We start from the raw sequence: 26381 nt of genomic DNA, 5'->3' as shown, positions 1-26381 counted from the left end.
TCATGCTGGGACAGAGCTAAATAACAGCAGATACACTCTATGTTTGATGGTGATGGCTTTCTGGTTGGGCAACCTATTTTCAGAAAGTAATTTACAAAAGAGCAAAATCCTCTCCTCTGGAACGAAATGGGAAATATTCATGGCCTTGAAACAGTGAGAAACGTCCACATGTTCTGTGATACTGATCCTTTGCATTTAAGAGTTAGAAGGACCAGGTCCCTGGTGATCCATTGATACATAAATGTGTGATGCAACCTTGCTCCAGTGAATCTCTTAATCTGAAGAAATGCTGGAGTTGATGTTTAATTAAATGCCTCACTGAAACTCCTCATAAAGGTTACTGACTTTAGTTTAAATCCAACAGCAATATAGGATACTACATCATCCATACAGAAACACTGAGGTAAGTTGTAAGTGCATATTGGGAGGAAACATATCTGCATACATCTCTTGGAATGGATGGCTACAGGACTCCAAATTTTCACACCAATGCAAGTCTTCTGCTATCTAGCTTTCTGGTAGGCTTCTGGAAATAACATAATGCATGTAAGAGTTGCAGTTTATCTGAATATATTCTAGCTTGATTTAAAAAAATATTTAATTATTATTTAATTTGTGGAAACACAAAAAGTAGAGATGCATGTAGGGTCCACATAAATTAGAGATGTAATTAGGGTGCATGTAAAACAGAATGGAAGTCCTGAACTTGACATTCTGAGCTAGTGACAAAATAATTAGTCTGGTGCCAAAACAGTATGTTGGTACTAACTTGGTCTGCTCAGGGGTTAAAAAATATAGGCAAACTATTAAAAAAAACCCACCAAACTTGAAACCTTACTAAAGATATCTGAGTTGAAGGTGTATTATATTAATTGAATGGAAAACAAAGCCCTTGAAACTTCCTTTCATGTTATAGAAATGCTTAATTCATTTACAACAGAAAAAATGAACTCATAGCATCAGTAACATTGTGCTGTGACCTTATTATATTTTGCTCAGAATTCCAGGTCTTGAAGCTGGATGAGTTAAAATTCAAACAGTGCAATCAATTTTCAAGGAGAATCAATTTTCAGGGTCTCAAGGGACAGCAGCACGTTGCTTCAGCACAAATCTCTGGCGCTACCAGGAGCTCTCAGGTGCCTCAGGAGGGATGAAGCTAAGCAAAAGATGAAAGATCTGCTGCAGACCCGCTGCTGTGTTAATGGGAATACTGTACTGTACAGCAGTGAAGGTAAGGAGAGAGTGAAAGGAGAGGGAAGGGAAAACCAAGGCAAATAAAGGAGAAAATGTCCTGTGGAATACCGCTGGGCAGAAGAAATTAAAACAGACAATAGGAAAAAGGAAACTCACCTCTCCTCCCGATTCTGTCCCACACAGACGCGTCCTCCGTGCCGAGGGGTTGGATTGCTGCAGGAGCGCTGGCGAACTTGAAAGCCTATTCCACAAGTGGTGCTACAAGGTGACCAAGAAGTCCATGGTGTCCAGCCTCCATTTCTGGTAGAATAAAAAGCTCAGGCTCTGTCATCTGTTATACATAGCGAATGGCTGATTAGGTGTGACTGACAGCGGAATCTGACCTATTAATATTTCTGTAGAAGTCATTAATACTGCATCGTGCTCCATTTCTTCAAGAATACTGAACCAGAAAAAAGGTGCTCTGATGTTCCTCATTTCATGCTTTGTAATCAGCAACTGCTAAAATTACCTCCTTGCACAAGAACTACAAAGATACGAAGATATTTAGTTGCTTTTGGTCGCTTTATTCTGGGTAAACTACATATACAAACTCCTGTATCAATGTTCTGAAGATGACTTTAAATCACATATCATTTTCAGGGACATTAAAATGTCAAATTTTTCTACCTTGCCTGAAAGGAAAGTGTAGGAAAAGCCTGAAGGAAAAGGAGGCTCAGAGCACACCATATTGCTGTCTACAACTACCTGAAAGGTGATTGTAATGAGGTGGGGGCTGGTTTCTTCTCCCAGATGTTGATCTCTTGATTTTAACAAGGGACAGAATGAGAGGAAATGGCATCATGTTGTGTTAAGAGATATTTAGATTAGATATTAGTAAAAAATCCTTTACCAAAAGGGTTGCCAAACATTGAAGAAGGCTGTTCAGGGAAATAGTGGAGTCACCATGCCTGGAATATTAAAAGGATTGCAAATGTTTTACTTGGGGACATGGTTTAGTGTTGGACTAGGCAGTGCTTCTTAATTGTTGGACTCAATATTTCCAGCCTAAAAGACTCTGTCACACTGAAGTAAACATTAAAATGCATTAGGTCTCAATTTCAACAGGTTATTCTGATAAGATGTCAATACCTTGCCTGTCATGTAACAAAAAAGCTAAGAGAGTTCACATGCTGTACCTTGCAATTGTGAACATTTAGAAATGACTCCTGACCCCTCCAATACACCCTAGAAAAAATACTATAGAACAAACATCTGAAAAGGAATTTCATATCCTGTCCTAGGCCAAAAAGAAATTATGCACTTCAGCTGTTATCCAAAGCTTTATATGGCTAGCTTAAAGTTTTTGTACTGGTAGAACACAAACAGAAATAAACTCAAGTTTATTGAGCTTTTGATGTTTCATCATAAAAGCAAAAGTTAAAACAGTGCCTTACTAATATAACAGTGTTAATGGAAGTAAGATATTAAAACAGTAGTGTAATAATGCCAAAGGTAGAATGCAAATCCAGTCCCAAATCCCAACCTGACAGCTGTTGTTTGATTGTTCAGTATCTCAGAGCATGCTTATCTTTTCTATCACTGTCCTGACCTAACAATATAATACATAGTTAGATTTTTAATAATTTTCCTAAAATAGAATATTTCCCTTACAGAGCTTGCAGTTACATGGTGCAGAAATGTAACCACTTTTATCTACTATCATGACATGACTGTGGTGCTAAAAAAAAAAAAGACAAAAACCAGAATCACTGGAAATAAGCAGAATTCACCAGTATATGTTTCATATTCCAATTAAAATATGTATAATACATGTGTAAAATATATTAAATATGAAATTCTGATGCAGTTCCAAATACATAATGTTCTGAGTCTCTTTGAAATTATCTGCTCTCACTCATTTTCTCTGGGAGTGGTTAAGCTCCTGAAGAAGGCAAAAGAGTAGCTAAAGAATTCTATACAGACTGATAATAGAACATGGTATTGTGATAAAACTGAAAGAGACAATAAAAACATTTTTCCAGGGCAGAATGGAAGACAACAATGGTAATATGAGATCTCTAAAATTTAAGCCAGTAACTTCCAGGAAATAAAGTTTTTTGAATTATAGAACTGAGAAAAAGTATCATACTTTGGATATTATAACACTGTTGTGGTTTTTTCAGAGCTTTTGTTAAAATTACCTGAGGATAACATTATTTGGTACACAGCATTTGAAATTACTCTTTGCCCTCTGACTCATTCTCTGTCCTACAAGTCTGAGGAAACTTTCCAATGTCCCATTTGCCCTTTCATGCACAGAACGGGATCAGTAGATTTCAGAGGAGATTTCAAAGGGTAGGCTTTATTCTGATTAAGTTAAAAAATTTTAAACCACAAATGGTAGAACCTGTCATTGTCTTGCATACCTGGAGCAGTTGGCAATCTCCATGGTTGGTCCTTCACACAGCCATCCTCCACACTGAGGAGCTGGACTGTCACACACACGCATCCTGCAGAGGCAGGAGCCAACACTGGCACCGTCAGTGTGGGTGCAAGGTTTCCACTGTGACCACGTTCCAAAATGCCCATCCACTGTCAGATTCCTCATCTAGAAACAAACACAACAGAAAAGCTTACCTGAGACTTGACAATTCCTTCATACAATTTCTTTATTCTGCTGTGTGTGAAGGTTCAGCCTTCAGCCACCAACCAAAACAGCCTTCACTGGAGATATACATCTTCCAGACAGCAATTTACTTTATAATTCCTGTAGCTGCATAATTTCCGTAACTTCTGATCAATCCAAGCCACTGGATGCCACCACCACAGCAATAACAGAAATCACAACTAACTGTTACCTTTCACAACCATGCTTGTCTACCTCTCAATTGTCATCTGTATTCCCTACTTCCTAAAATTTTCCAGTAAAAATGGAATCTGGAGACTGACTGTAAAACCCAAGATCAAAAGGAAGAGCCAGCAGAGGATAAGGAAGAAATGAAGAAGAAATTCTCTACAAGGATGATGAGACACTGGAAGAGGTTTCCCATGAGAAACTCTGGATGCCCAATACATGGAAGTGCTCAAGGCTAGGCTGGATGGGGCTTTGAGCAACTTGGTCTAGAGGAAGGTGTTCTTGCCCTTGGCAGGGGGAAACTACATGATCTTTCAGTTTCTTTCCAATGAAACAATTCTGTGATTCTAAACACAGAAATAGTCCAGGGTAACAAAACTGATGGATCAAATTCAAATCTCCGCAATTACTGACATTTTTGAAAAAAAAAAAAAAACAACAGATTTTGAAGTCTGTTATACAGTACCATTTCATAAGGATGAAATCAGAAAGTCTCTAATTGTTTCATGAAATTATATGTATAAATCCTAGAATCATCTCCAAAAAGCAGCACTTAACCCTACATGATGAAAGTTTGCTCGCACAGAATTCAGTTCTCAACACCTTTGGCTGGAAGGTTCAGATCATTCTCATCTTGACTGGAATGTTTCCATCCAGCAGCTGTAACACATTTAATATGAATCTTCATTTCCCAGATGAAAAAAAAATGAGCTAGAAAATGAGTTTTTCTAAAGAAAATGGGGCAGGACATGGAGAATTCGTCTCCCAGCAAAAACAGATGTTCATAATATTCTTTTAGCAAGGTGTGAACAAATCTGTGAACATAAACAGAAATGATGGCCACTTTTTCACTTAAATACTAAGGAATTTGTCTTTTTTTTGCTGCATATTAACTTTCAGTCCAGACAACAGCACCAACAAGTGCAGACTAAGTAGCATTTAAATTCACTCTTAGTAAGAATAAATATGTGTCACTTGTAGTCATGCATTAATAACTTGTAGTCATTTTTAATCCACTTTAATATTTGCTTATATATTGAAACAGGAATTACAGTTGTAGGTTGTCATAACCAATCTGAAATGGCAACTTCCTTTACTCTTTTTATTTATTTTAATGGTGGTGAGATAAATCTACATTTCACGAGTACTTTGAAGATACAAGAGATTCAATTACAACATAAATCATGTTTCCACTGACACTCTGGCTGATTCTTTCCACTGTGACAAAGATACCATAATTCCACTACTAATTACAATTCCCACAATTTCTTTTTCACAAGTATTACTAGTGCAAGAACAGCTATGCATATATTCTGTCAGCTACAACTGACATAACCATAATTCATCATTTCAAAATCTGTTGACAGCTATTTATGGAAAATAACTTGCCAACCTTTGCTCATGTATAATTTACATTGTAGGGCTTTGTAAGACAATAAATACTTGCTTTTAAGTGACAAACAGATTCATCCTCTCTTACACTGCTGGTCTAACAAATACTTGTAGTCCACAGACTAACAATTCTATGTCCCCAATCTAATTATGTCAGAGATGTAACAATGCCTTTACTGCTTTCTGTTTCTGTGCTGCATCAAAACATCTTTATTGGTGCACCTATAATTATACACTAAAGCTTTTCTATGGTTAACAAGCTAACAGTTGTTGATGGTTACCATAATACACATTAAGTGGCAGAGAAAGTACACATAAAGCATAGCTGAAAGCTTGAACTCAAAAAGATAAAGTGATGACATATTCTCTTCATTCATTATTTTTCCTTTATCTGCAAAGATCATGCCTCTGGGGTCTCTTCTGTTCCCAATGACTCACCTGTTCTGTCTCTGTGACTATCTCCCTTTCTGAAGTGACATCCAACAATTTCATCATACAACTGCAGGAAAGCAAAATGTGCTGATGAGGGGCCTTTGCAGCCCTCACCAGAATCCATGCCCATTAACCTTTCACAATCTGAATCTTTTCCAAGGGAAAAATCACAGTCAGGCAGACCATCGTGGCATGGCTACACTCTGCTTTCCCTCTCTACCACCCTGTTTTTGTCACCCTTTCCCTTCTGCAGATACCCTTAGACCTTTCCTCCTTAATGTCCTCCATATATTTTTCTTTGTCTCAAATCTCTCTGTACCCACCTCATCTTCCTGCTTTGTGCCTCTGCACTCTGAGTATAGGCCACAGTTTTCAACTCTGTAGATATCTTTGGTTTGAGATTACTTTTTGTAGAGTTTAATAAGTCTGTAGAACTTCCTGAAGCTCCTAATAAATTCAGATCCCATATTACACTTTCTCTGAGAATAACTGTAAAAATATAGTCATTTCATGTTGCAAACTTCTGTTAAACAAACGAACAAAACCAAAAGCACAACCAAAAACAAAATCCTGAAAAACATTTTTTAAAATTATTTTCACTTTTCATGTAAAAGCTCCTAGATAATGTCAGCAAGTTATTGCAAGTTATCCCACTGGAAAATATTTTAAAAAACCCAATGAACCTTCAGCCATATGAATAATTCTGTAGGAAATAATTTCTCAAAAGAAACTGGTCACACTTTTTATCCTGGACTAAAATATTGTATAAACAGAAGTGCCTCTGATCCAATTTCAGAAGAAACTGGCTATTTATTAATCTAAAAAAAAAAAAAAAAATCTACAATGTTAAAAAATCAGAGTAATTTTACTGAGAATTAAGATATTGGAAGCAATTGGGACCAAAAGAGGGAGACTATGTTTTGAATATTCTGTTATGTTCTGCCTGCAACAGTGTTTTGAATATATCTAGCATATGTTAAGGATGCACACAGCTCAGCTGCCTACGAAATTAAATTAATTACATCTTGGCTTATATATCCTGTGAGCACAGCACAAAAAAATGCTATAAAAACAAGTATTTCAAAGCCTGGCTAAGCAAAATTGTAATTGATTGCAGTTTTCCAGAATACTGTGTTTAGAGGAAAGTTTCTATGAAGTTTTCCATTCTGCTTAATAATGTGTTACTTAGTGTATAAGGCTTTAAAACTGCAAAGATGTAAACCCACACTTCTCAATTTAGATAGATAATTCTAAAATCTTCCTTATATTATGCTCAAGGGCAAAATTACTTTGGAGGTTCACTAGGTCTTTGAATTTCAGATCAGCAGGGTAAGTCTCACAGCTATGGATAAATTTTTAGCAAGACTTAGGTGCTCCCCTGCTTTGACTTGACTGCCTTATCCTTTGCACAATATAATAGATAATAAAAAATTGTTTTTCCAGTTGAACGGAGCAGAATGGAATTATGCTTTCTGAATTATTCCTCCCTCCACCCCATCTTGGCCTTGTGCTCTATATCTACAAAAGAAAATAAGGCCTAGTGCCACAATTCAAAGACTGAGCACAGCAGACTGACTACACATGCAAATATCAACAAAATAAGGCATTTCAGTAATCATAGTATTTTCCCCAAAGTTGCTGCTGACTTTAGCTCAAACGCTAATGCAGATGAATTCAATACAGGCCTATTTTATTTGTCCTCTATGTGAGAAGGTGGATGCAAAGGACAGGACAAGACATAAACATTTTTTCAAAGTGCTAAAAATTTGAAAAAAATATTTTAAAAATATGTTTAATGTCAAACACTGTCAGAACACAGGAGCATGTTCTCAAGGCCTTCAGAATCAGTGTAGTGTTTGTATCTGAGGCTGTTGCAACACATGTAGAAAGTACAAGTCAAAGCTGGAAGAACTTTATACCAATTCTGCACATCTCTAGGTCACTAAACAAAGCCCATCTTAGGAGAGAGAAGTGTTATCAAGAGGTTAAAGGGAGCTTGTAAACACATGGAGATTAGAACATGAATGCCATGTGAGCATAACTTTACAGATGCATGTGCCCCACTGGTGAGTGGGGACATGATCAAGAAGTCCTTACAAAGAATGAAAGCAGAATTGCGTAGGAATGGCTCCCTCTGCATGGGCAGAAGGACAAATCAGCAAGGATATATTAAATAAATAAAAAAAAAAGCTCAATAGTACAAGAAAGATAGTTTTTAACCCTTTTTTGCATACTTTGGAGTGACAGAAACGAATGAATATTAAAACAACACCAGAATAAAATTAAAAATGAGAGATACAAATCAATTTTGTTGGTGCTTTTTTTTATTATATTGAACTTATTCAAAATATTTTTTAAAGAGAAGTGTTAAGCCACTGTAAATATAAATGCTGCATTTGTTGTAATTATTGCCTCTGTCTTTAATGTGGGTGAGACTTAACTCATGGAATTCAGCCTTCCAATTCATAAACTTTAGACGATTTTATTTGGCTTTTTATATTAGCAACAATAATCTTAAAAGAAAAGATTATAACATTAGTGATTAAATTTTTTCAAAGCACATAATGGAGAAAAATTCTGCAGAGAAAAATATGTCAATATCACTTATCTTAGAAAACATTTGTTTTCAAGATGGGAAAACAAACATTACAGATAAAAACAACCAGCCTTCGAAATTACTCTGAATAATTTTATCATATAAGTAGTTAGATAAGAAATAGAAAAAAAATCCCTAGGTATTCTGCTAAAATCTGACAGGAAAACCTAGGGAAAATGGCATTAAATGTAGTTTTCTGAGGCTGAAAAATCCATGCTGACTCATTTTCATAAAATTCACACAGAATCAAAGGGTTTTTGGACTTACTGGACACACGGTAATGCTTTGCTCCCATTGACTCATGCTCAGACTTTCTTCCAGCGTTGTGCATTTCTTCATCACCATGTCCCAGCCACAATAAGGGTCTTGGGATCCAATACATGCACTGTGGATGAAAACCAGTCAGATAACCACGACATTCATTTTCATTTGATTTGTACTGACCAAAGATTTCTAAATAACTATGTCGAATCTCTTGGTATTTCATAGGCAGATAGTGAAATTGATCCCTACTGTGGTATGGCACAGACAATGAACAAAACCAGAGGAAAACTTAATTTGGATGCCTACACAAAGCATTTCTTTTAAGTGCATAGCTCAATTTCTGTCTGCATGCATGGTATGTTGTCCAGATTGTTGTACTTAATTACTAAATAATTACAGAAATTCATAAAGAGGGTATATTGTCTGCTCCAAGTAAAAATTTCAGGAGTTACAGTTCTTAGTCTTTTCTGATAGTTTTGGAATTGTAGTATCATCTTTTTCAGAAATCAGAGGACAGTGTCTGCTCTTTGAAAATTAATTTGAAAACCTTCTGATCTATTTTCTGCACTTGTATAAAATCTCTGGAAGTTAGCTCAAAGGGGCACTGGTGGCTGCCATCACACCTCTTACATATCACACACTGTCCTCAGCACTCTCTTAGTGGTACATGAGGAGGGAAAGAAAAGAATTACAGAAAAGGATGGTAGTCCAGTTTCAAATACTCTAAAAGATCCCCTGTACAAAACTAGAAGTTCATTTCTCTAAGAAATAAGCAGGTTTCTCTTGCTAAGGTCTAGCATTAACAGTCTAGGCAATAGGTCTGCAGCTTCATAGCTAAAGATCCATAAGAAAGGAGGTGGAACTCCCATTATAATGAAGCACAATATAACTGGTTTAACATTTGTAAGAATACCTAAAAATTACACATGAAAATAATGCATTCGAGCATGTTGTCTAGATTGTAAAAAATGTGAGACTGATTATTTTTGCTCAACTCAAATCCATGGGCATTATCCTTCTCTCTTTAATATTCTGTTCCCATCATATCTGTTGACTGAAGTGCCACAGAGATTATTAAGCAACTGGAGCATCTCTCCAGTGAGGAGGGGCTGAGAGAGCTGGGATAGCTGTTTAGCCTAGAGAAGAGAAGGCTCAGAGAGGATCTCATCAATATGTACAAAAGCCTTAAGGGAGCATGGTTCTGGGAGGCCCAGCAAGCATTGGACCAGATGACCATCAGAGAACCCTGCTAACCTCAAGTGTTCTTTGATTCTGTCCTAACTAATTTATGTGTTTTATTGATATTTCTATTTATCTCTGGTACTCCTCATGTACTTCCATGTTAACACCTGACCAAACACCAACATACTAATTCCCTGGAGTGTTATTCCAAAATACCATAATTATAAATTTCAAATAATTCATTTCCACGTTCCACTTGGCAGTAGGGATTGCCAGTACCACGTGGGAGCATAGCTCTTATCTGCAGAAAAGGCACAGTGTAAGAGGCATAGCGGTCAAAACTCCATGAGTACCCCTAAACAGGATTGCAGCTCAAAGATAAAGCTTTTGGTTTGGGGAATTTTCTGTTGAGAAGAGAGTTCCCACTGTTGGCTCCTGCAGCTGTGAGCACTTAGCATTTTTGTAAATCAGGCTACACATGTTTCCATTTAACTATCTAGAAAGTGAGAAGGAACATTAATACAAATTATGGAACGTTTTAAGTGTCGTGGTCTTCAAGAGTTTGCAAGACGTGATGTCCAGTGTTCTCCTTCTGAGCATCTCTGATAAAGAATGTGTTTGAGAAAAGAATACAAAAACAAATTAAAGGCTGACATCATGCACAACTGGCAACATTAGCAATGAATAACATTGAAATGAGAACTTGTGCCTCAAAACTGAAGTGTTCAGTTTTCTAAATTTGAAGTGTTCGTATTTATAAATTCCATTATTATGCTTCAGAAACTTTTTATTAAAAAAAGATATTTCAAAGTCTTTTGAAATATCCTTTCACTTAAAATCTTACTCCCTCTTTAGTGGGAGTAAGCTGATCCTTCTCCCAATCTGGTCTTAGACCTCATTTCCTCTTCTGTTATTGTTTTCCCTTTACCTTCAATTCAAGCAAATCAAAACAGCTTGCACCTTTCATTACAAGTCACTCAGATGTCTTAAGTAAGGTGCTAGAAAGATATTTTAACTGCCATTACAATTTTATGGAATTAGAACTAATCCTAGTTCCATGGAAGAAAAAAAAGGTTCTTGTACTGAATCTCTGATCACTCTGTGAATTTTTTCAGTTGCTGACTGAAAGTCAGTGCAGGAGTGCTCTGCAGCAAGGTAAAATGAGGTGAATCTTTTCAGAATTTGGTTAAGAAGATCCACTGAGCACATGAAAATTATCATTTTAAGAAATTAATAACTCAGCTAACCTCATGCAGATGACAAGAGGATAACTTCCTCCACTAATTACAGGCAATAGCATTCTTCAATAACCTTTTTCTTGACACCACAATAAAGAAATTAATCCTCTCAACATATGAACTATCCCAAACAAAGCAACAGTAATTTTTTTCAGAGAAATACTCCTCACATGAGAAACTAGTTTATTCACTAAAGTGCTAATTCAATGTCCCAGTCATTATTATATCCAAAACTCATATTGTAAAAAGTTTAATTTTTAAAATCTTATATCCAGACAGGAAAAAAACCCTTACAAAACTGTAGTTCAGTATCATCAACCTCCCTCAGCTCTCTGTGCCAGATATATACATGAAATGTGGCAGGACTGGACTTAAATAGCTGCCCTGTTCTCAGGTATTTGCTCAACAATTCTTTTCTGTTCTCCACCCTGACTCACATCTCAGAGGTTTTTATTATTTATTTTTTTCACATCAGCTATATCTCTGAAAAGCAGACATAGTTTCTTTAAAATTAAAAGAAGAGAGGTAACATGAGGGTAAGTTTTTATCCTTAATGCCTAATTATGCCGCCTCTTAAAACCATCTTCTTTCCTTTGAGGGATGATTCCTTTGATTTAATGTGTGAGTAATAGCAGCTAATTATTTTTATCTACTATGCCTAGATAAAACAAAGAAACATATAACAAAAGAAGTTAACAGATAAAAAGTCAGATAGAATAAAGCATGTAAGTATAAAAGTATCAGAACTTCTATCTGAAATGTGAAATATAAAGGGACGATTCTAAACTCGCAATTATGTGTCCTTAGGAAAATTTCATGCTGTTTTAACTCTTTTTCAATGAATCTTTCTCCCAAGAGACAACAGTAAGAGGAGCAGATTCAATGCGCACACGAAACAACAAACCCCCCCCCCAAAAAAAACATGTCTGTCAACTTTATGTCAATTTTATGTAAGTAAGGAAAGTCAAAAATCAGATAACACTCCACTTCTTTATCTCCTTGTCCTCCCAATCTCTGTCTAAATTAAAGCTATTTTAGATGCTGCTGTTGAAAAATTAGATAAATTTTAAAGTAGGTATTAGGTCTACCATTTGACAGGGCCCTTTCAGACTGTCACTTGGCAAATAGCTGAGCTGGATAATATATTCTGTCATCTTGTCTCTGGAAGTATACCTTACATCTCAATCTCAGCAGAGAATTAAATGTTTTGTCCGTTAATCCCAGTGGGCACCAGCTCATATCTCTAAGACTTCACATGATTTGTCCTAGCACTGATAAATCTGGCAATTTTGTGCAGGAAGGAAATTCAGGAATAAAATTAAACTGGCTCATTCGAAGACTCTCGATGCCACTTACCCTATCAAGTCAGCACCCTCTGCAAAAACATTCAACAGCTTTTGGCTTCTTCTGACTGATTCTAATTTTGCCCTCTGTTGTCACTTCAGATTTTTTTACCAAATGTAAATGATAGGTAGCAGAGTGTGTCTCCTGTAAAGCACTCATTTGGCAGTGATGGCTCAATTTGCCTGCTGACTGTGGTGCTGCACTTTAGCAATGGGTTTTGACTGACTACTAGCAGAACAGTAAGCTACCTCACTCCAAAGCAAGTCAGTAAAAGCAGGTTATTTCATCAAATATTTTATAATTATCACAAAGTAGGCCAGCAAAATTATCCTACTTCAGTTGTATTTGAGATGACTTATTGAGTCAGAAAGTAAGGCAGAACTGAACACAATTCAGAGCAAAATATGTTAAAAATCCCATAGAGTATTGAACTAAAAATAATTCATGTGTGATCTGAACAAAAAAAAAAAAAAAAAAAAAGCCCTTAAGTTTAAAAACTGCATCATAATACCATTAATTTTGAAGAGATTTTTAAATTTCTTTTGAGGGGGAGAATATATTCCCATATTAATATGAAAGCACTAATCAGGTATTCTCTTAAGCTGTAACATTTTATTCATACAATATATATGAATACAAGAGGTGCATCTTCTAAGACTGTTCAAGAAACATTTTTCTGTCTTTACCTACACACAGCATTTCAAAGAACTGAGTCTCCTGACCCTTTCAATAATTTCTACTGAAATATCCATGCCTACATAATCCCAATTATCATCAAATGTGACCTGACACTTTGTATATCAGGAACTGAACCGGGGTCACCATCTTATTCTGCAGATGACAGATTCATTACTGCAAATCAAACAGAAAACTCAAGCTATAAGCCTGTCTCATGTTCCAGATGCACAGTTCTATCTATTCCTGAATTAATACATGAATGTGATACCAGAAACAGGTATCTATCAGTGTTTTCATTACTACTGGGTTCGCAGCTATATAGATATATCCATGTGTGTGCAATGAAGAACGGGCATCTAAAGATACAGATGAATGATGCAGAAGAACATAAATGGTAGGGACACAATTTATAAAATCCCTAGTAGCTCAAGGTAAGATGCGAATATTCAGAATACTGCTTAAGCCTTACCTGTACTGGTAAGGAAAAGCAAGTATTTTTATCATGTCAGACACTCTGAGCATCTACCATTTCATCCTCTTATTTTAAGTTTTGTAACTAGTCAAAATATTTTTAGGTACAATTCAATCTTGCAACATCACTGAGAATACCAGCCTTAAACCCACAAGGTCCTTCCATCAAATCTGGAATCAGAAATTTATGTGCAAAAGTTGTTCATATCACACAATTCACTGAACGTTGATGCTTCCAAGTGACTATATGGATCAAATGTGAAAGACGTTTGATGTCATTTGTAAGACAACTTCCAGAGCATGCACTTCATCCTCTCGACATCCTCCCTTCAGATATTTATATACATTGATAAATCTCCTCTCAGTGTTCTCCTCTCAAGGCTGAACAGGTTCAGCTCCCTCAGCTCACAGAAGAGATGAGTCAGACCCTACTCATCTTTGTTGCCCTCCACTGGACTCACTTTAGGAACTTCACAACTTTTCATCCTGAGGAGTCCAGAACTGCTCATGGCACTCCACATGTAGCCTCACCAGAGCACAAGGCAGGATCACCTCCCTCAGCCTGCTGGCAGTGCTCTTCCCAATGCCTCAGGATCCCATTGGCCTGCCTGGCCCCAGGGCACACAGCCAGCTCATGGATAACCTGTCCATCAGGACCCCCAGGTCCTTCTCCACAGAGCTGCTTTCCAGCAGATCAGCCCCCAGTCTGTGCTGGAGCCTGGGGTTGTTCTTCCCCAGGTGCAGGACCCTGCACCTTGCTGAATTTCAGAAGGCTCCTCTCCACCCATCTCTCCAGCCTGTCAGGGTGCCTCTGAAGGGCTGCAGAGGCTTCTGGAGCACTGGCCACTCCTCCAGCTCTGTGTCACAGCAAACTTGTGGGGAGACATCTGCCCCTTTAGCCAAGCCAGTGAGGAAGAAGTTAAACAATACTGGGCCCAGTATTGACCCTTAGGTGACACCAGTAGCCTACAACCAGACAGTGACATGATCACAACCCTCTGAGAGCTGGTATTTGGCCATTTCCCAGTCCACCTCACTGTCCACTCATCCAGCCCCCACTGCCTGAACTTGCCTGTAAGCGCCTACAGTTACTAAGAGAAAACACACTGAACTTAGAATTCCTGAATATTTTGATACTTTTAAAAGGAACAAAATTAAATGCATCATGATATATGAATAACACATGCCTGTTTTAAATTTTTCTTTCTTAGATCACTTTTTTTGTTTAAATTAATAAAATCTGAATTGCAAATATGTAGTCAAGTCTATCTGGTTTACTTACTTCCCTGCAAATGAAAAGAAAAAGACATTTTCCTTTCCCTCATAAGGCTATTTCAAAAAATAAATTGGGAGAAGTTTGTAACATTTTTGTTTGACAAAAATATCTGCTTACAACACACGTATATTCAGACATACATAGGTCACACTTTGAAGAGCTGTCACTAAATATTTCAGGGGCAGCAAAATGTAAATGAACAGTTCGTCTCTGATGCATTTTGCAGAAAGGACAGACAGACAGACAGACAGACACTTTCTGCAAAAGCTTTCAGCTTTACAGAGGCAGAAAGGGTCAAGCTATTCCCTCTACAATATGGGACTAATATTCTACTTCTTTTGAGTGCAAAAAACTTGCAATTGTGCTTATCTGATAGTTCTGCTGACTTTAATAGTGTTCATAAGTTGACACCAACTGAATATAATTTTTCTGTGTATTTAATACCCAAAAAAAGAATTGTAATTTTTAATATGTGCTTATAATCTAGACTTGCAGACAGTAGTATGGTTTATCTCAGTCTGGAAAATTTATGAGGACTCTGATTCTGGAATAATACTTTGTAATCACTAATTCAGATCAGTCCTCATGTGGTTCTGACATTATAATGCAGCAGCAGATTCCTCATATTTAAATTGGAATAAAGCCTGCATATTTTGAAATCAGAAAATCCACCTGAATATAAAAAAAATAAATACTTTGGAATTATTATTTCCAAAAGGCAATTTCAATTCCATTTGTTGGCAAGTTCTTCTGGACACATCTGGAGCATCTAGTAATGGTTTAGAACACACTTGTTTTTAACTTCTATAGTATCAGTATATAGGAATAATTATTTTACTATTTAATGTTATAGAGTGTTTATTACCAGGAAAACTAGTTCCTACTGAGTGTGAGGGTACCACTGAGGATGCAAAATCAGCTAGGCAAAATACAGGAATGCAAAAGTAGTTGAAATACTTAATCCAATAATCTTGCTGGAGTTCTAGGAATGAAATAAAGTATATTGTTTTCTTCTGTCAGCTAATTCAGTACCCTTTTTAGCACTGTGCTGATAGAGTTTTCTTGTGTATGTACAGATTGCTTAACTGATGGCTTACAAAGACACCAAAAAAAGAACAAAGACATTCAAAGAGCAAAAGGTAAGTTAAAGGAGAATAGCTATGATAACATTTCGTAGCAAGACAACTTTGTGACCCAGTAGTATCTTAGGCATATTTTGTAAAAAAAAATACTCAAAAATTTTCAGAATGTCAGAGAAGCCACTATTTGTACAGCTTTTAGCAGATGACATGATTTATTTACTTAGACATAACATCTAAGATTAGTTTTCAAGCCTTTCAAGTGTGTGAAACCTATCTTCCATAAAATACCCATTAGGAAATACCAATCCTTGACCCTTGTTTGGTAAGGTTTTAAAGAACATTGGGCTGATACAGCCTTTCATCGTCCTTTCAGAACTAATGCACTGAAAATGCCAGTACAAAGTATAACTTTGACAAGTTTGCCTCAGAAAAATCACTGCCATCCAGGGTTGCTTTTGAAGGCTACAGCTGCAAACAAATGGAAGCTGTCTCTTTGTTTCAGGGGACAGTCTCTACCCCCATACTACATATCCTATTCCTTACTACACATGCATAGAACCTTCAAAGTAAAACAAAGAAACTGAAATTTGAGAGAGTTTAATAGCTATCCTCTCATGATAATTATTCTATTCATCTCACATTACAGTTAATTAGCAGATATATAAAAGTCAGTTGTGCTTCATGCTTGGCCTCCTCAACTGTGAAGAAGTTCAGAGAGGTGGAGAATTCAGCTATGAAAATAACTCCAGTGAATATCATTGATGGACCTCAGTAAAAGTTTGATAAACATGTGAATTGCAATACCCAGGTGATAATAACCTGGCCAAACCTTAAGGATTTTCCCCAAGGAGAACTGAATTTAGGTAACTGCTGCTTTCTGCACCTTGAAGATGGCAGGGTTTTTTGGAGAACTGATTCTCCAAAATACTGACACATCACAAATTACTTTTCTCTAGCTGACTCTCAAAAGCAGCACAATTATGACAGGATGTTCAAAACTATTCAGGCATTAGCAGAAGTCTGTGTGAGATACCCTCCACCTCTCCCCCATGGAAATCCAAATCCAAATAGTCAGCATGGGCAACTCTTAAATGATGGAAACATCAGGGTAGAATGGAAAGTGCTGGGCAATCCAAACTATGAATGTGACAACAGGTGTTGCCCATGGTAAGGTCTGCTGTCACAGTAATAAAGTGCAGCAAAAAACACTTAAAACACACTCAAAAAAAAAAAAAAATAGCCTCCAAATGTATTTTCAAGAGCCTTTGTTAACAGTGTTTATGGGAATAGAGTCATGACTGGAGTCATGTGCTGAAGCAGATAGAGTATCTGTCAGAGCAGCAGCAGGTCACAGGGATCTTCCACCACTGAAAAGTGCTGGAGGAACAGATTTATGATGTGCAGAGCATATTAGACATAATAAGGAGACATAATAAACTGCAAATAAAAGCAACAACTGCATGCTTTAGAGGCTACTGTGGGAAGATGAAACAAGGAATAATGAAAAAAAATTAAATGGACAGTCTCAAGAAAATTATCTTGACACTGAGATATTAGTTCATGAAAGAGTCTGCTCAACAGAGGGACTGAAGTTGCATTGTCTGAAAGCTTAGCAAGAAACCTAAACAAAGAGATTAGATAAGCTTAGGCAGTGAGCACTCTGCCATTTACACAAAATGAGCAGGTGAGGTAGCACGTCTTCAACCTTTTGCCTTTTTTAAGGCTGTTATTCATACACAAGCATGCCCCATTCCTCAATAATTATGTGAAGTGGATGCTGAAGGGTGTACGTCCTTGATCTGGGGCAGAGACTCTAGCTACTGTTGATGGAATTTCAAAATGTAGCTTTGGCACAGTTATACAGCCCTTAGAATGATAAATGTGAATAAATAAAATAATAAGAAAAAGAAACCCAAAAAACCAACACAACAACAACAACAAAAAAAAACAACAACACAAAAAAACCCAAAAACCAACCAAAAAAAAAAAAACCACTATGCTCCAATGCATTACCTTAAGTAAGGTTCACCCATTACTCTGTTTACCCATTGCTACAATACAGAAGTAATAGTTGGCAACATAATAGAAGAAAGTGAGTATGAAAGCACCCAGAAACACAATGATCAAGTTTAAGATGTTTCAACACCTGGAGAAATGTAGAGCCCCAAGGAATGTACTTGTATTCTCTCTACATGCAAAAAGGAAAAAAAAAAATCCAGCATAAGCCAGGAAAAAACTAGTCAAACCAAAAATAAATTATTGGTGAGAGAAAGATTACATCTGCATTCTCCAACTAACCAGAGTCCCTAATGATAGATGACAAGGAAATCCCTTTTTTTGTCTGGATTACATCTGTAAATCCTCTCCTTTTTCAAAAACCAAAGCTAGAATTGCTGGCGAACTCTTTAACCAAAAAGAATGCAAAGATGGTAAGCCTTTTGGTGCAATGAATATTTAATTACTACAAGAGGAGTCATACAACTACAAAAGATATGATTGAAAAACCCCGCAAGGAATCATTTCATCTTCTTTAAATAAGTAATTCCACGGGAAGATGAGACTTCATATACCTCTGGGCAAAGGAATAAATTATCATTTGAGCAGTATTTGAGGCATTTAACTACTGTTCTCAGTAAAATGGGAAAGAGACCATTTTTTTTGTTTTGTTTTCTTTTGTTCTAAGAGAAATTTCAAAAATTAGACAATAACAGCCCACTGCTCAAACAGGGAGGGAGGAATGCATAGCCTGCAGCCATGCATGGGGTCTGTGATTTGAAAGAGCCATCCTACCCTGCAAGGGCAGAAATATTTTTGGGCCCTGCAGCTGAAATAACATTGCCATGTCTTGGGAATTGTCCTGAGAGAAGCAAGGTACCAGGGACCTTGGACATTAACACCTCACTAAAAACAAAATGAGGCACCTGCCTTGAAATACCTGAATCAGACTACAGGCTTGGTGTAAATGCTCACCACTACATATCCTTTTTCAACTCTCTGAACTTAGGAAAGATGACATTTCCAAGGAAAGTGAAACTTAGTCTAATAGAACCAACAAAATTCTTGAACAAAAGACTTGCCCCATATAAAACTTTTCCCTAAAGTAAGTTTTGCAACCTTTCAGTGGGGCTTCAAGTCTTTTATTTCAATAGAAATTGCCAAAAATATGATACATGACAGCATAAACAAAAAAAAAGGGTAAAAGAGAATGGTAAAAAGAAAGAATGGTAAAAGAATGGTAAAAAGCAGAACCCTTCTCTGATCTACTGTTTTCTAGGGCACACCTTTTCCTTCAGCCTTGTTTCCAACCCAGCAGCCTTTCACTGGCTTCTGCATGGTACCAATCCCCATGGTGAGCCAGATCCCTTGGAAATGTCCTTCCACTGAGCCAGAGCTTTACTACATCTGTGTCCTGTAGTCACTTCCCTGCTGTGACCAACTGTGTGGTCTTGTGATGGCCAGAAATGTCTCTAAGTGGTCACACTGCCTTCTATGGGAGGTTTAATATCTCTGCTGCACAGATAATGTCTTGTGAGCCTGAGTGTAGCAGCCAAGAGAGGCAACTGGCAGCCTTTCTTCCTCCTTTAACAGCCCAGCTTTCCAGAGGAATGTTTGTTAGACATGGTGAAGCTAAAAAAAATCTAAAAAACCACATGCCTCTTTCACAGCTCTCAAAACCTCATAACTGGTTCAGTGTCTATCTGATGTAACACAATTGTACTGAATTACCAGGACCACACATATCAAAGGGAAGATACTATATAACTAGATGAAATTAGCAATTTCTAATAGCCTGTTTTGCAACCAAGATGGATTTTCAGATACCCTATGAAAAAGATTGTGTGCTGAAATCAACCAAGTCATTATTTTTAAGCTATCTTCTTTCTTTGATTGAACAACTGTTGGCTGCATAGCCCTTTTACCTAGTACCATATTTATGCTTATTAGTTTGCTGATCCAACACTACCTTTAAATAGCCACTTTTCTAAGTGCTCTTGATTCTCAGTTCATCCAACCCAATTTGTTTCTGAATTTACAGAAACATTGTTTATTCATTTATAAAACAACTTAAAAACAAAACAAAACAAAAAAACCCTAAATTTGTTCAAGCCACAAGCTTTGAGTATATTAAACCAGCAACTATATGGAACTTTACCAAATAACTGTCTTCTATATAAAACATTTCTTATTATTTCACTTCACAACTCAGAATCTGCATAATGACACTTCAATACAAATATAATTCCTCGAGAGCCTCATCTAGTTCTAACAAGTTAGTACAAGTAGTTGGAGGCACTTCTGATAAACAGTATACACAGGAAGTCATTGTTGAGAGATATTTAATTTGGATTCCTACTTGCAGTCATTTATCTTTCCCACTTTTCTGCAACCCCCCGCCTGTATTTTTCTCCAGTTAAATAAAGCCAGCTGATTCTTCATACCTGTATGTTTTGTAAAAGAGACATCTCTTCAGGGGGACCTTAATCACATGCTCCTGAAGGCCGACAAAAAGGACACTCTGGCTGTGCAGGATCTGAAGGCTCCTGATGGGCTCTCGCTGACTTTTCGGCAGGAGTTCAATTTCCTCAAGCAGGCAGCTGCTTGAAGTCTGGTTCATTGGGGCAAGGACCTTCTTAATGGTGCCATAGTCTGAAAAGGAAAAGAGGAAAATGTGTTACTAAAAATTGCACTAGCAATTCTGCCTGCTTGGTGTCATCCAGTGAAAAAATCTTTGAGCTGGATGTTTCAGTGAAGCCTTGGAATGCTATTTGACCGAAGTTTCCTAAATTGATTATAGTACAGTGAAAAGGACTCAGAAAACTTTAAAGTCTGTTTCCAAGTGATGCAATACAATTAAAAAAAAAAATAGTAAAAGGAAAAAATGTTAAAAAGTGTAGAATAGCCTTCACAGCAGTAGTCACAAGAAAACAACGTCTCAAAGTCTGGCTTTATAAATGCACATTCATGCCAAAGGTTACTGATTTCAGTCTACCATATTGTCCTACACTTTACTATATTTAAAGCAGTTTAAAAAGCATTAAGTTCTATAATTTCCCCAGTTTGTTCTTATATTCATTGTGTTAAAAATTATGAGGTTTAGCTATGTATCACATTCATTTGATAAAGCACATGTACATGAGTATATGCAGGTCTTGAGTCTAGGTGAATATGAATGAATGAAGCTGAACCCCACTTCTTACTTATCTTGATTTTGACCTCTGAAAAATCATAGCTTTTAGCATTCATTCTTCACTTCTATTCTTAATATGATTTCTCAGGAAAGACAGTAATACATTGAAAACCAGTGTCAGAATACATGATAAGATTTATCATTCACTCCTGTAAAGTTTTTAAATTATTTAAAAATATCAAAGAACATTTGTTCTGAACACAAAGGATCACATTCTCACACTGATAAATATTTTAAGGAGCTGCAGAATTATGCAATCTTTTATGTGCCAGCAATAATAAGTATTAAAGATCCAACACTACAAACACACACAGAGATAAGCCCTGAAGTCTTGAAAGACTTCCCTTCTGAGTTGCTGGTAACGGCAAGAGGGATGTTTGGGGGGCCTGTTCTGCAGTCCAGACAGCAGTGGGTTTGCCATCACTAGCACAAGGCCAGAGGTTTGGCTCAGAGCTGGCAGTGCAGGATGTATCTGGCCCTGGCTTGGCAAGGACTGGTTTTATCCACAGCATGAAATGCCTGGTGGCCACATGTCTGTGTCCTCCTACACCAGCTCCAACCTGGGAGAACCTGAGGACAGGGACTGGAACCTCTACATGGTCACTGTGCCCTCCAGGTAACTGGGCTGAGGGAGGGCAACATGACGTTCCCAAACTGCTTTGGTGAGCAACAGCAAGCAAACAACTTTAAGATAATACAAAAAAGCAGCCTCAAATAGACTCCAAAACTAAGAAGAAGGAGAACCAAGATGACAGTTACTGTTAAAATCTCCTCATTTTCCTGAGTATTCAGTCCTAAGACCTGGAGTAGTACTGGAAGGGACAGCATCCACCAAATAGCAGGGGAAGTTAATAGGAAGTTTATGTGTATGATATTACATAATATGTAATTCTATTAAACAGTCAAAACTATTTAGATAAATTATAAATTATTAGCTCAGTGTATAAAATGTATTCCCCTTAGTCCATAAAAAAAAATTCATCATATCAAATCATTATGCATGTTAAAATCTTCTGCCCAGCCTCTCAAGTTTTAATATAATCACTTCATATACCTGTTTACATTTTTCTCCTTTCTTGATATAAACCTGCTTGACCATTTCAGGAAAAAAGCTTCCGGTAAATTAAAACCTTAATTTTTATTAACCTTTTTGATAGTAAAATATCTAATTTGATGATCACTTTTTTCCCAAACAACCTAAAACGGACTTATATTCAAAACCTAATTAAATTGTTGCCAACAGTCAGTTTTGCCCTACAATTAAGCAATAACCAGCTCAGCTGAATAATGCAGCAAGCAGCATTTCCACAGATGACTACTAGATGCAAAATCTTGACTATAATTACAGCAAGTTTCATGTTTAAAATATGGTCTGAGACATATCCCAAAATTTCAGTACCTGTATGTGTTTGTTTTGGCTGAGGTAGAAGTGTCTTCACAGTGGCTGGTATGGGGCTGTGTTTTGGGTTTGTGCTGAGCACAAGGTTGATAATATAGAGATGTTTTTGTTATTGCAGAGCAGGGCTCCTTGCTCAGAGTCAAGGTTTTTTCTGCTTCTCACACTGCCATGCTGGAGAGGAGGTTGGGGGTGCTTGGGAGGGAGACACAGCTGGGACAGGTGACCCCAGCTGAACAAAGGGATATTCGATGTGACATCATATTCAGACATAAAGTAGGGGAAGAAGGAATAAGGGGAGGACTTTTGAGGTTTTGGCCTTTGTCTTCCCAAGTCACTGTTACACCTGATGAAGCCCTGCTCTCCCAGAGATGGCTGAACACCTGCCTGCCCATAGGAAGGAGTAAATTAACTCATTACTTTGCTTTGCTCATGTGTGTGGCTTCTCCTTTTCCTATTAAACTGTCTTTATCTCAACCCCCATGTTTTCTTCTGATTCTCTCCCTGATCATGCTGGTGGGGGCAGGTGAGCAAGGGGCTGCATGGTACTTGGAGGCTGGATGGGGTTAAAAGATGAATGATTTTCTTTTGAGCATAGAAGTTGGAAAAATGTACTAAGAAGAAGAAGGAGCAATGAGATCATTTTACAGATGTAAATTAATTGGTATTGCTTTATAGATCACTCAGTGTAACTCTATATCATGTGCTTAACTGGCAGACAACAGATTCAGTATGATTGATAACACACTGTAGTTGGTTTGTCACAGCTTTTCTGCATGAGACAAAAATCAGGTACGCACACATTCAGCATGTGCTTCTTCTACAGACTAATATTTCTTCCTACCACAGTGCTGGGTCTGGCATCCACAAACTGAATCACTTGCTGTCACCTTCCTCAAGAGAAGAAAAACCACACGACTGCAGGCCTCCCTCCCCTATGCCTACATACACACTCAATATAGAAATTCAGCTTTGGACAGGAGAATATGAACCCACACAAATACTTTGTGTTTCTTGTGGGTCTTTTATTATAGATGGCAAACTTACAGCTCTTTATATTCAAGTCTGTGACCTGAAGATGATGGTTACAGCAGCATACCACCTCAGAAAGAACTAAAATGGAAGTCCCGTGCTCAAAAGTGTTGTCTGTCTGGCCATTTTCACACCACAATTGCGAAGCAAAATAGGATGTAAGAAAAGAGTAGAAGAAATGTCTGCAACATGGTTCTAAGGCATGGAGTTTTTCAGATTCTGCATCAGGTTTATTTATCATAATCTTTCAAGTGAATATTTAATTATATAATCAAACTAAGTGACCACTTCTGCCAAGAAACAGGTAAGGATAGTAACCACAGAGCATCTTAATGGATGCAATTTTATTGCCATGGACACAGGGAAAGCTGCAGTTTCATCACAAATGTCAAGCCTGAGCCTAACAGCCATTTAAGAATTCCAGTGAAAGGCATCTTTGCATCCTGACTGTAAGAAAGATACTGGCATAGATTCAGATACCTGACAGCCTTTTTTTAAGGATGGCTAATTATATACAGGAGTAGTAAAAGATAATGACATTGGCCAGAATGAGTAAATAATGTGCTTTGTTAGCTTGTACTGTAATAGTTTTAAAGAGACTTGCAAAGCCAGCAACTGAACATTAGAAATCTAATCACTGTGAATGAAGAGAAAAAGTCTTGTTGAAATAGTATTATGTAATGTGTAGAAGACTATGAAGAACTGCACGGAGAACCTGAGATGGAGTTTTAAAGGATGTGCTTGGAGGCAACAAAGTCTGTAAAGAACAAAATTATAATTGGACAAAATGAAAGGATGATTTCTAAAAATCAAAAAATAAAGTTTAAGATGTAAATGGTATAAATCATAGCCAGGAAAGGAAAACACTGCAAGAGTGAAGTTGGAACCATTATAATATCTTTGGTGACACCTGCAAAGCAAAGCAGAAAATGAACATACAAAACAAACAGCAGATGCAACAAACTAATAAACCCATCATTTCCTGAGTTTCCTAAAAGAAATAAAACCACTCAAGGAAGCTTTAGCAAATTCTTGCTATAGAGAAGAATAAATATTTGCATGAGCTGTTATGTTTACAAAACTCTGCTGCTTTCTTCAAGCAAACACATCTTTAACAAATCTTCATGAGGCAGTATAGAAGTAATTGCATTTCACTTCTTAAAAAGAAGGAAAAAAATCTCTACCCATTCCTTTCTGAGAGGGAAACTTTCAATCTTAAGTCTTGCCATAGTACTTTGGAGAGTGGGTTATTGTCCAGAAAGCAACTGAATAGCACCAGGAGACAGAATCCAAACCAATGCTTTTCAGAAAAGAAGCCTACAGTGTCATCTTTCATTAATGCAGCTAAAAATCATTGCTGTCTCCTAAACTATATGAGTTGCAAGCAAAATAAACTTATAATAATCTTAAATATCTCTTCAGGTCAGCTCTATGTCGATATTTAGGACTTAACAAACATTTCTACACTTTCTGGGTACAACAAGTTGACTACAGATCTGAAAATCTTCTCACACATACCAAGAAAAGCCTCAAGAAACATCAAAATCTGCTGTAAATTACAAACTGCAAATGTAACAATGGGCCTGTTTTTCAAAATTCACAAAAAACATTTTTCAGAATAGTAATACATCTTAAGCAGATGGAAGGATGTGGTCAGTGATTGAAAGGGGCAGTCAACAGGACAGATGCTAAAGCACCATTCAGAACTTCAGGAGATGCTTGTAACTAAACTTAAATAAGATACCACTTATGCAAGAAATACTCTACTCTGTATGTCACAACATGTGAAAACAGACTCATTGACACACTTAAAATCTGGCAGCACAAGGATCAGGGAATTTAACACATGGAGATTCAAGAGAATATATCTCAAAGTGTAGCAGAAACCAATATGAATTATGTACATTTTCAAGAAGTCTAATTTGAAATAGACTTTGGATTATTATACTCAATAAGTACTTTAATTTTCTCCATTATAAACTGGTTTTTGATATTATTCGTTGTATGCAAATTATTTTTTCCCATTGGAAAATAAAAGCATTAAGACAGTATTAAGAATGTTGAAATTAAATGAAAAAATATGTTGATGTTAAATATCTTGTAAATAATATCCATATGTACATATAAACAGTGTTTATAATAATCATAGAACATTTGTATTAAACACCATAGAAACAAAATAAAATAGGGCATTAGGATCATCTTCAAGGCAGAGGTCTTTCAGAATAATAAACTGAAATACCAAATATAAAATTGATTAACTGAATGTGTAATAATAAAAAATCAGAGAACATGCAAGCTGACTGACAACCATTCAGCCACTGTGAAATAATTCATCATCAATATTTGCTTTCTTCCACCACAGGAACTGGAAAAGCCCTACTGCAAAGTAGAATGTGCATTTGGCTAGCAGCAGAAAATTATCCAAATGAACAGAAAGTATTAGGTTGCATAAGGGCTTTAGTGCACTCAACAGAGAAAAAAATATGCAGGAACAGCTAATGCAGCAGCTGGTTCAGCCTAAAAAGGGGAAGCACAGGACTTATGATTTAGCAATCTATGTAACATCAAAAAAGATTCATGTGGTGCACAGAACACAATGGAATTAAAATCCTACTCTTCTCCACCCTTTCTAAAAATAACTTTCAAATTAGTTAACTCATCAGTAGAGTATGGATAATTAAAGCTTTGGCTATTATCTGTTTCCCCACATGGGGGTGGGGTACAATTCGGTTTAAAGCAAGGGCACATTTAGAAGATAAGATTATATATAATCATGT

General features: G+C 36.9%; 1 protein-coding gene across 2 annotated transcripts in view; it reads right to left on the bottom strand.

Moving 5' to 3' along the window:
- The window catches only part of SEMA5A (semaphorin 5A), a 304799-nt gene that overhangs the window by 70146 nt on the left and 208272 nt on the right, over positions 1-26381 (bottom strand). For both annotated transcript variants that reach the window (XM_079301152.1, XM_079301151.1), the window contains 4 exons: positions 20425-20632; positions 8718-8835; positions 3603-3784; positions 1351-1494 (listed from right to left, as the gene is read on the bottom strand). In XM_079301152.1, the coding sequence (XP_079157278.1) occupies positions 1351-1494; positions 3603-3784; positions 8718-8835; positions 20425-20632 (652 nt within the window). The remainder of the gene's footprint in view (positions 1-1350; positions 1495-3602; positions 3785-8717; positions 8836-20424; positions 20633-26381) is intronic.

Source organism: Erithacus rubecula, assembly GCF_903797595.1.
Source record: "Erithacus rubecula genome assembly, chromosome: 3".
NCBI classification, from domain to species: Eukaryota; Metazoa; Chordata; class Aves; order Passeriformes; family Muscicapidae; genus Erithacus; species Erithacus rubecula.
The sequence above is the reverse complement of the archived record's forward strand: the minus strand, read 5'-3'. Positions and strand labels throughout refer to the sequence as shown.